The 12064-nt window shown below is 38.4% G+C and overlaps 1 protein-coding gene across 1 annotated transcript; it reads right to left on the minus strand.

Annotated features, from left to right (window-relative positions):
- Positions 1-246: 246 nt before the first annotated feature.
- Positions 247-1397, minus strand: LOC143619486 (uncharacterized). The gene has a single exon (XM_077091425.1). The coding sequence runs from the start codon at positions 1395-1397 to the stop codon at positions 291-293; it is 1107 nt and encodes a 368-aa protein (XP_076947540.1). The 3' UTR covers positions 247-290.
- Positions 1398-12064: the final 10667 nt, after the last annotated feature.

Consider the following 12064-nt stretch of genomic DNA (forward strand, 5'->3'; position numbering starts at 1 on the left):
TTTCAGTTCAAATTTCCGGTCAATTCGGTTAAGCGGTCTTTACTTTCAGGTATATTTAGACATGCATAACTAAAAACGTTACGTAAATAATTAATCATAATCATAATATACTTGCAAATTAGGCACACCGTAGTCTAGCACCAGTACCATTAACCATATACATACATATAACATAAACACATGCATATACATTAATATTAACCGCCATCCTATTCAAATCTCATCTCCCTCCTTAAACCAAACGGAACGTCAACAAACTTCCGTCAACTTTAACAGTAACCGCCACTGAACTAACAAGTCTTCAATGGCTTCCCACACAAACAGTCATTATCCACAAACGACGACGCTTCAAGGTGCTCAAACCACGATCCCGCCGGAATCGCACCACAGAGATGATTATGACTCAAATCCAAATGTCCGATATACGCCGCCGACGCTATCGACTCCGGTATTACACCAGTCAAATTATTACACGACAAATCCAGCATCATGAAGTACGATCTCGGCCCAAACACGTCAGGTATGCTTCCTTCAATCGAATTCCTACTCAAATTCAATATACTTATACTCGAATTCATCAACGTCGCCGGTAACTTGCCGGAAATCATGTTTCCGTCTAAATTCAACGTCGCGAGAACCGCCATTGTACCGATTGATTCAGGAATTGAACCGGAAATCCGGTTTAACGATAGGTCTAGATCAGATAACCGGTAGATGTAGGAAATCGTGTACGGAATTGTTCCGTAGATTCGATTACCGCTTAATAACGCGCGGCTGAGCATCCGAAGCTTACCGAAGTTTACCGGTATCGTGCCGGAGATCATATTGTTGCGTAGATCTAGATGCATTAAGGAGGATAGATTCGTAATTGATCTCGGCATTCTACCGGTGATTCTGTTATCGGCGATGTTGAGTACTGATAACCGGTTTAATTTTCCGATATCGTACGGAATCTCGCCGGAGATTTGGTTTCCGATCAGATCTAGAATCCGGAGGAACGGTAAGGAAGTGATGCATTTAGGTATAATACCGGAAATGCCCTTCCAGTCGGCGATAATTACGCTGGAGAGTCGTTCGAGTTTGCAAATGGAGGGAGATATTGTGCCGTTCATGTAGCCGGTGCGGCGAGATTTTTGGAAGATCGGGTTTTCGGACTCTCCGCGGAGGTTTATGTCCGCGACCTGGTTGGTCTCCGGGTCGCAACTGATGCCGTACCATTTGTGGCAACAGTTGGTACCCTTCCATGAGTTGAAGATGCCTAGATACGGCTCGTGTAAAGCCGCTTTGATATCTAGTAAGGGTGCCCTGTCTGACGCAGGGCAGCCGTTAACAGCGGTTGTAATTGTAATTACAACCGTTGTTACTATCATTGCTATAGTCAACAATGAGGTAGCCATTTAGATGCGGCTAGTTTACTTAACGATGCTATTTTAAAATTAATAAACTAGAGACGTAGCTTAGCTTTTTGTGTGTTTGACTAGTATTTTGACATAAAATGGTGTGGAAAGTGAGGGAAGAAGGGAGGGGTTTAAGTAGTGAAAATGTGGAAGCGAAATGACAAGTTTGACCCTCACGTGTGGGGTGTTAGGGTGGGTGAACAGGTCAACGTGGTAGGGATAAGATGGGAATGGGGATGGGAAAAATAGTAATCAAGTGAGACTGTGAGAGTGATTGAGATGGATCGAAGGCGATACTGAACCAGTGAACCTATCCAGGTACTATTAATTGAGTGCACGGCATACTATGAGTATGCTATATATGTTTCTTTATTTTTTCATTACAATAATTACACCACTATTGCTACGCATAAATATTAAATAATATGTTACTTCATCCGTCCCGGTTAAAGTGTCTTATTTGAAAAATACAAAGTTTAAGGTGGATTGAATGATTATCTTTTTTGCTAACTAAATGACAATAATGCTCTTGGAAAATGGGTCCACCATATTATTTATTAATACTAGTTGTGTGTGCTTAAGGGTAAACTTAAAAATTGGCTAATAAATTTTGAAAGTGAACATTTGTAATGGGACAAATCAAAAAGGAAATATGTACACTTTTAATGGGACGGATGTAGTATAAAAGTTTGCTAGTAACAGTCAGGCTAACCGCTATGGTGGGGGGCATCAAAGCCCCTTCACCGTGCCACGTCATCGCCTCGTAGAAAACGGGGCATCAAAGCCCGCCCCGTTATGGTTTAATGCCCCTTGAGCGCCCCCAATATATATATATATATGTATATATATATATATATATGTTTATGTGTGTATGTGAGAGATGAAGAAAGAGAGGGCCCACCACCCTTCCTTCCGCGCCTATCGTCCAGACAACCCTTCTCCACTCCGCGCCCCCACCAACGGCGCCCCACGGTGATGTTTCGCGCCCTCGGCGCCCCGTTCCTCCCCCTTCCGCGCCCCATAGCAACCAGCCTTAGGGATGAGCATTTTGGGATATCGGTATCGAAAGTACCGAACCGATCAAATTCAGTACCAGTACTGGTATCAAATATTTTCAAAATTCGTTATCAGGAAAAGCGGTATCGGCCCGTTTTCTCGGTAGTACTGGTTTAGTACCGATAGTTTATAATTTATCCTTAACATTTATCACCTTGCACCTCAATTAGCTTATGCTTTACACCACGTTCGCACACCACCATCGACACATTGTGTGCCTCCTTCCCACGTCTAAACACCAAATCTGCCTCCTCCTGTCGTTGTTAACACCATTGGCATCACCTCAATTCTCTAATTTTTCATCTGTAAGTTGCATTAAAACCCTAGGGCCCTACTATATGACTAACAATTGTTCATATGCCACGTGAAAGCCATTTAATACAGAAAGATAGAAATATACGAGCTGAATTAATATGCTACTCTATTCATTTGATATAGTCATTAGTAGTATTCCATATTGAAACCCCATCACACAATTATAACAAATACAATACAATAAGCTTAACTCTTTGTAAACGACCACCAAACAAGACGAATGTCCGTTTCTTTACCCTTAGATGTTATATGCACACATGGCTTTAATGGGGCGCTCTTCTAAATGGCACAACACCACTCAGATTTAACTTCACGACACATAGTTAGATTCACTAATCAATAATGTTCAATGTACCCCTTCTATTGTCAGGTGATTATAAATACTTAATATCACACTCATGCTCTCATATCTTTAGTTATTTTCCATTTTGGAGCTTCTTCAATTTGTGTATATTTTCCTAACTGTTTAATAAATGACATATAATAATCTAATATATTTAACAAAGTACATTATTATGATGTATCCTCAGTAGGTTCAAATACACTGAATATCGAATTACTTGGATGTTTACATTCTTAATTTAATTACAAAATCAAAATAAAAAAAACGCCCTTCTTGTAGTTAATTATATGTCTAATAATGCAGATGAAAAACTACATTCAACCAGCTTCTAATATTGGGTAACATGCGTCAAATAGTGTTAATTAATCTTTTCTAATAATGTTTATATATATATATATAAATAAAATAAATCTGAATAATAATTAATGATGCTATTATTTGATTAAATCATAATCCATCATCAATTTTGGGATCTTAAATTTTTATTCCACTACGCTATCATTATCACACCAATTGTATTCCATCTAATTCTTGGAATTACACAATCCACATTGCATATAACTATTTATAATTTTGTTTTGATAATGATTAATTGTTATATCAAAGCAAAGCACATATACCTTTTTTTCATATAAGAAAAGCATATAGTTACGGATTGAACTTTCAACCCTCGTTCAGCGTCTTAGATGAGTTCTAAGATAAGCCTTTGACCTAAGAACCACAACGATCCTTAACGACCTTAGCGGAATGTACAAGGTCAGTACACAAATATAGGTTTATTGCTAAAGACACTATTACAAGAGGTGATTCAAGTGAAGACTTGTGAATATGCTTGAGTGGTTTGTAAAATGATGCCACATCACCTATTTATTTATACTACATCAGAAGTATGTGAATCCGTCTATATGACTATATCTAGCATCATCTATGCAATTGTTTACATGTTCAAAGCTAGTAGAATCTATATCTAGAATTATCTCCGTCCATTCAGCATTTTCCTTCGGCATTCAAAGTTATCTAGAGACTTTTGAGGGTTGCGGTCTGGTCCAACTCTTGGTGGTTGTTTATGGTGATTTGCAGCAGCTTATATGGTCTCAAGACCATGTGTAGTTTTATTGCCGCAGCTTACCCAGTTATTATAATATTTATTAAATATAAATAAGATAAATGTGTGATTAGTTGGAGTTTGTATGAATAAATTTGATTGGTTGAAACATTTAAAGTAGCGCTTTCTACAAAAGCCCCAACCCAAAAAGCCCTTGGGGTAGGTGTTTGGAAGCACTTGGGGGCGTTTTGATGCTCTTTCACCTTCTCAAAGTGCCCCAAAGTGCAACCTAGTCCTGAAAAATGTACGTTTTTGGGCAGCCCTTGATGCTTCGGTATTGTTTCGGAAAATCCAGAATATGAAAATGGCTTGGTTTTTGGCGGAACGTGACAATATAATATCCTAGCAAATTTTAATACAAAAATTAGAATTGTGAGAAATGTTTTTCTTTTCTCTAATAAAAAGATTTTTGATGAGAAGTTTGATTAATAATGGCACGTCACTTGTCAGCTTGATCTTATCCATTTGCCATTTACCACATTGTTGACCCTAGTTCCGAAGGATCCGATAGGAATGGGGTTCTTTATGCATCAGTTGGTAATGGGTGTTCCTTTGTTGATTCTTTGTTAAATCGGAACAAAATAGACGAGATTAAGGTGGATGATTCGGTGGAACGGTTTTCTCATTGGTGTTAGACGAGGTATTCGATTTGATTGGAAGCAGATTTGACAAGGTGGTTCAATCGGCTTCCTTATCAGGTGAAGAGAATAACTTATCGTATACTCTCATCGGTGTGTTGAGTAAAGAGTGCAAACGGATTGTGGATCGGGTGAACATTAATTGGAGGGGGAAAATTTTTAAAGTGTGGGTGGATGAAGATGTTGGGGAATGGATACCGGAATGTGTAGTAGAGTATGAAGAGGATGATGGTTCCGTTTTACCGGAGGAGGATAAGTGTGATGATAATATTGTGCAGGATGAGTTTCATAATGTGCATCGTGAAGAGGGCGAATGTTCTCAAGCTAATGAAGTTTCTGTCAGGGAATATGTTGTTAATGGGTTGGATGGTTGTGTGAACGATAATTCTAACGTGATGGTCGGTGAGTTTTCGAACTCTTGTGATCATTCTAATGAGGAGGCGGTCGAGAATGGTAACGTTGATAGTACGAATGTTTCTGTGTTGAAAGGCAAGGGACATAAGAAGTTCAGACGGAAGTCTTTATTTTCTAATCGGAGTGGGGGTAGTGGTTCTAGGGAGCGTCCTAAGAAGAGACCAAGGGAGGATAAAGATATGTTTGATCTTGATAGGTTTATCGGTATTATGCACGTGCCTTCGGATCTTACTAGGGGTATCGAGACAGGTGTTGAAGGAGAGTTCTTAACACCGGATCTTAACAAAGGGCTGTCTACTAATACGGAGGTGGTTCGAGACATCGAGGGAGAGACTGCGGAGCCCTCGATGATTGGTAGAGGTATTGATCCGGTGCAACACCAAGGTCCGATTGAGGTGGAGTTGGAGAAGACCATTGAGTTGAGTAAGGCGTTAGGTGTTAAGAATTTGCAAGATTTTGTTTCTAATGTTAAAGAGGTTCTTGTTTCCGAAGGCTATCAAGAAGGTGTTCAATGAATGTTTTTTCTCTGAACATTCGTGGGTTAGAAAGTTCTAGCAAAGCCGATTGGATTCGAGGTCTTCGAGTCCATCATGAGGTTAGTTTTATTGTTTTACAAGAGTTGCAATTTGTTTCCTTGGATTCTGTGGATGTGGGACGGTTTTGGGGTTATGGTGAGTATTCATTTGATTGGGTTCCTTCGTCTGGAAGGTCGGGTGGGTTATTATCGATATGGGATTCACAAGTCTTTCGTATGGAAAGGGTGGTCAAGAATAATAATTGGCTTCTAGTTTCGGGCACTGTGAAAGGAAAGAGTAGCTTGTTTCATATTCTCAATGTTTATTCTCCTCAAAATCTAGTTACTAAACGAGCTCTTTGGAGGGAAATTCGTGATTTGATCGGGGAGGGTAATGGGAGGTGGATTGTGGCAGGAGATTTTAACTCGGTTCGGTGTGCCGAGGATAGGCGGAATTCTTTGTTTAATGCGGGTGAGGCCAATGAGTTTAACGATTTCATTGATGATTCGAATCTTCACGAGTACTCCTTGAAAGGGAGGCGTTTTACTTTTGTTGCAGGAAATAAATTAAGCCGTATTGACAGAACCTTCGTTAATTGGGATTTCTTTATGGAATGGCCGTGTGCGGAGTATATTGCTCTCGAAAGGAATAAGCCGGATCATAGTCCGTTGGTTTTGAAAATTGGTTCTTCCAAGAACTATGGTCCCAAACCGTTTAGGTTTTTCAATTCATGGCTTGGTAGAGAGGATTTTGGGACGTTGGTTAAGAAGACACTTGTTGATGGCTCGTTTCATGGTTCTCCGGACGCAAGATTGTTGTATAAATTTAAAGCTTTGCGTGATGCTATCTCTAGATGGGCGATCGATTGTAAAGCCAAAGAAAAGGAGGAAAGGGTTTTATTGGAGCAAGAGTTGCGTGATTTGGACCAAACCATGGAGGCTCGGGATTTGTTGGAAGAAGAGACATGGTCTTTAAGCGAAATTAAAAGACGGTTAGGCGAGTTGGATAATCATTATTACCGGGATTTGAAGCAAAAGGCTCGGTGTAATTGGGCGATTCATGGAGACGAAAATTCTCGATTTTTTCACGGTTTTATTAATAAACGTAAAGCTTTAAATTATTTTCCGGGTTTGGAAGTGAATGGGGTGTGGGAAACAAACCCGGTTCTCATTAAAAAGGAAGTTTTGCGTTTCTTTGCTGGTAAGTTTAAATAATCTATTACACATCAGCCTCGGTTGATTGGATATGGGTTTTCGGTCTTGTCTTCGGTGGAGGCGGATTTTTTGATCAGTGATTTTTCCGTGCATGAGATCAAGAAGGCGGTTTTTGAATGCGGTAGTGACAAAGCTCCTGGGCCGGATGGTTTTAATTTTAGGTTCATTCGGTTTTTTTTGGGAGTTGTTCGAGAAGGATTTTGCGGATATTCTTGATCATTTTCATAGTGTTAAAAGTTTTTGCTCGGGGGTTGGATCGTCTTTTATCACCTTAATTCCTAAGGTAAACAATCCGTCATCTTTGGGGGATTTTAGACCGATAAGTCTCATTGGTTGTATTTTAAAGACTGTGTCGAAGGTGTTAGTGAATCGACTCAAAACGGTTATGAATAAGATTGTCTCAGAGCATCAGTCGGCTTTCTTATCCGGGAGATATATTCTTGATGGCCCTTTGGTGGCTAATGAGGTTATTGCTTGGGCTAAGAAGAGGGAGAGAAGAATTTTTATGTTCAAGATTGACTTCGATAAAGCCTATGATAATGTGAATTGGGAGTTCTTGTTGTCGGTTCTTTCTCAGATGGGTTTTCCTTCGGTCTGGTGTGATTGGATTAGTGGTATTTTGTTGGCGACCAGATCATCTGTTCTTATTAATGGATCTCCTACATTCGAATTTGGGTGTCATAAAGGCATTCGTCAAGGTGATCCGCTATCGCCTTTTCTTTTTATTATTCTGATGGAGGCTTTTTCAGGTATGTTGAAACAAGCCTGTGATATAGGTGCGTTTCATGGTATTACTCTTCCTAATGAAGGTCCTACTTTATCCCATCTTTTTTATGCGGATGATGCTATGATTTTGGGAGAATGGTCTTCTTTTAATTTTGATAACTTGAAGCGTATTCTTCGCATATTTTACTTGTGTTCGGGTCTAAAGATTAATCTTCATAAATCAGTGTTATTTGGAGTAGGTGTAGAAGATGGTGAGATCGATATCCAAGCTGGTTTCATGGGTTGTAAGCCGGGTAGAATCCCGTTTTCTTATCTAGGGATTATAGTTGGCGCTAACATGAATAGGGTGGTTAATTGGGAACCGGTTGTGTCCAAGTTCAAGAAGAGGCTTTCTAAATGGAAAGTTAATTCGTTATCTATTGCCGGTCGGTTAACCCTTATTAAATCGGTGCTGGATAGTCTTCCCACTTATTATTTTTCGCTTTTTAAGGCACCCAAGAAGGTTACCAATGATTTAGAAGCTTTAATGAGAAGGTTCTTATGGGGCGGTTCGGATGAAGTGAGGAAGATGTCATGGGTGGCTTGGGAGGTAGTCACCAAACCTATAAAAGAAGGGGGTTTAGGTATCGCTCGTTTAGAGGTTAATAATCAAGCGCTGATTACTAAATGGCTTGGGAGATTTCTAAACGATCATAACGCGATGTGGAGAAGAGTAGTGTTGTCTATTCACGGGTCCTCGCGCGGTTGGGGGCTTGCTCCGGTTAATAATGGGGTTCCCGGGGTTTGGAAGAATTGTGTTATGTTTTGGAACAAATTTAGGTTGATGGTGTGGGTTTTAATAGAGTGATCCGGGCCACAGTTGGGAATGGTCGCCAAGTTCGGTTTTGGATGGATTTGTGGTTGGGTTCGGCGCCGATTATGGACAAGTATCCGTCCTTATATGCGGTAGAAAAACATAAAAATGTCTTGTTAGCAGATCGGTTGGTGGTCACTGGATCCTCTCGTCGCATTGTGTGGGATTGGCTTAGAGTTCCTTGCTCCCAACAGAAGGTGATCGAGAAGCAAGAGTTGGAAGATCTCCTTCAAGGGGTGGTGATGGTTGACCGTGAAGATTCATGGTCTTGGGCGGTTGGTAGCTGCAAAGAGTTCGAGGTTTCGTCGATTAAAAGATGGATGGTTCGGTCCGTTGTGGATGCTGGGAGTTTCGGTTTTCAATGGAGCGATTGGGTCCCGAAAAAATGTAATATTTTTATGTGGAGGGCCGTTCTGGATTGTCTTCCAACCAAGGAGGCTTTAGCTAGACGTCATTTGCATTGTGATGATCATAGTTGCGCTTTATATGAGAGTAATGAGGAATCGCTCGAGCACTTGTTAACCGGGTGTTTCATTTCTATGGCCGTTTGGAATGCGATTGGTTCATGGTGCAACATCCCTAGATCTTTTGTTTTCCATGTTAATGATTTGGTGGAAGTGCATAAGGTTAGTGGTGCGACGGGGAACAAGAGATTGATTATTCATGGCATTGTCATCATTACTTGTTGGAGGATTTGGCGGGCTAGGAATGAAAAGATTTTTTCGGGCAAGAACACTAAGGTGGTAGAAATGGTTGCGGATATAAAATCTTTGGGTTTTCTTTGGTACAAAAATAGATCTAAGATAGGGGTAGTGGATTGGAAAAGATATTGTTTATTTGATGTAACGTGATTGTTGTTTTTGGTTTGTGGCTTTCGACGTCTTTCTCCGTCTTGGTGATAGTCGTTGGTTGTGTTTGTTTTCAATGAAAGTCAATTTTCAAAAAATTTACCACATTGTTGAGTTGAGCCTACCTACCTGGAGTATGGAAATGTATGAAAGGAATCAAAGATACAGTAGATTTAATTAAGAATTGACAAGCATGTCTTGCTGGGAAATACTAGTTTCATTAAATTGCACATCTCAACATCTAGCTATGGTCTCATATGATAGGGATGGATTTAACAATCAGATTTTGAAGATAATTATTTTTAAGGGTTTGCATAATTAATTTTTGAAACCTGCCTTTAAGTAAATGAAAGAAATTACACCTAGGAAGACCCCTTTCATGATGGGCCTGAATATGAAAGAAATCAATCAGACACGGGTTATTGATTTCAGATTGTTCATTTATTTAACAGTAAAGACCCGGACATCCAGGATCACCCTGACAAATAAATTACTCTTCTGTGTAGAAAACAGAACGTGAAGACTCGGGCTACCCACACAGGAGAAAACCCTGACCCATAATTGGAAAAACTCCCTGAATCAACCCGAAACAATATGTTGACGAGTCTCGAACCAACAAACCTCTATAAGAGAAGACATACCATCATGTAATTATATCCTGCAACACAACTTCCCAAAGATACCATAAAAGGATAACTTATTCTAACAAAACTCGTCGGTCTTTGGCCCAACAATGTGAATTTTTATTATCATTACAATACTTTAATGAAACTTTGCAGAGTTATAATATTACATTACCTGGATCCTACTAAAATAAAATTTATAAAACCTACTGTTTTAAAGAAAATTAAAACATAAAATAAAGAAACAGTCCGTCATTTGTTTTATGCCACCTGGAAAGTGGTATCACTGGTATCCCTTTGAATTTACGTCCATCTATTTTGTTTTTAATAAACGATTTCCGACAATAAACATGTGTTATAAGAACAAATTAAAAAGAAGAGATTGAATTTGTGTAATATAACCCTTTAATATAACATGAAAAAATGAGGATGAAGCGTTAATAAAGCACGTACACAACAATTCTTGAATCAGTTATCATACCGGTTCACTTGTCAAAACAATTTAAAGACTAATGATATTGAAAATATTTTAAAAATCGATATATGTGGAACTATTTTTATCTTTTGGTGTGGATTATGTTAACGAAATATATGAAGCCCATATGTTGATATGCTAACAAATTTAGTAAGAATAAAATAATAAATAATTAATAATAATATTAACAATAATTGTTTAGTGAGGATCTATAAAACACTAATCCATTATCCATAAGATACTAATATCAATCATTGAATTGCTATAGTAAGAGTTTTGCATGTGCATATTCAGCCCGATAGAAGTTAAAAGTTACAAAGTAAGTCCCTGTAGTTGTTTATCTTTCCTGTTTGGTGTGCAATCTTTGGGTATATGCCATGTTTCATGCTTCTTTATTGGTTTATTAGATTTTAATAATCCATGTACTAGTTTTGGCCCATAATAATCCATATTCAATTTATCGTCACTAGCGGTTCAAAATGTAAAAAAGTTGGTCCCCAGTGGTCCCCCGTTAAAAAGGACTTAACGACGTTATATTGTTTTCTGAATTTAAAACTAATGTTTTAGGGTTTTTGATAAGAAGAGGGATACGAGTCGATTGATGTAAAACTTCGTTCGAAACGAAATGATGCTTCAATTCGGGTGTTTGAACTTACAGTTAACACAAATCAAGCCGTTCGGATCACTGGCTCGAACTAAGTTTTACATTAATCGACTTGTATCCTCCTTCCGAAAAAAAACTCAAAAACACTAGTTTGTAATTCGGAAAAAAAGTAAAACGCCGTTAAGTCCTTTTTAACAGGGACCATTGGGCGCCAACTTTTTTAACTTTGGGACCGCCAATTGTGATAAAATAAATAGAGATTATTATCGGTCAGCATCATTCAACATGGATTATTAAAATCCAATAAATCATTTTTATTTTCTGGAATTGGTTTGGGTATGTATAGGTCTTCTTAAATTAGAAGAACTAACAAAAACAATGGTTGCTTTATTGTTAAGTTAATGCATTTCCCACACAAATGTTTGATCTCGAAACCCGGCACCACGGCTATATTTGAGTTTAGTTATCATTATAAATACAATATATCAAATAATACATTTCAAATGGTATTTGATGTAAAATGAGTAATTTTGTGTTATATATTTGTTTGAATGGTTATGGCCTGCATAACGAATCTAGATAATTAATTTTACTTCTACATTTTAAAGTTTTTATGTTACAATTTATCTTACAGCGCATGTCGGTAACTTCCTTAAAAAAACGAAAAACTAAATACGTGGTTATGATTGATAATTTTCTCTCTCGATATTCCGTTATAAATTTTATTAAAAACGGTGTTGTGTTCGATATAAAACATTTTTTCAACATCATAAACTATATCGATTGTCGGTACCTTACGAACCAATCGAACAATATTGATACCGGTGTTGGTATTATTGGAATCGGTACCGGCATGCGAAACATGTTTCAATTTCCTACTAGGCTTACCATGACTGTTTTTTAGGGTTTCTTTGTCAGTAGTTATATTGAGTGTTGAT

This window comes from Bidens hawaiensis, unplaced genomic scaffold (genome assembly GCF_021521415.1).
Source record: "Bidens hawaiensis isolate Kalapana, Puna unplaced genomic scaffold, B.hawaiensis_p1.1 tig00000055_1, whole genome shotgun sequence".
Classification (NCBI taxonomy): domain Eukaryota; kingdom Viridiplantae; phylum Streptophyta; class Magnoliopsida; order Asterales; family Asteraceae; genus Bidens; species Bidens hawaiensis.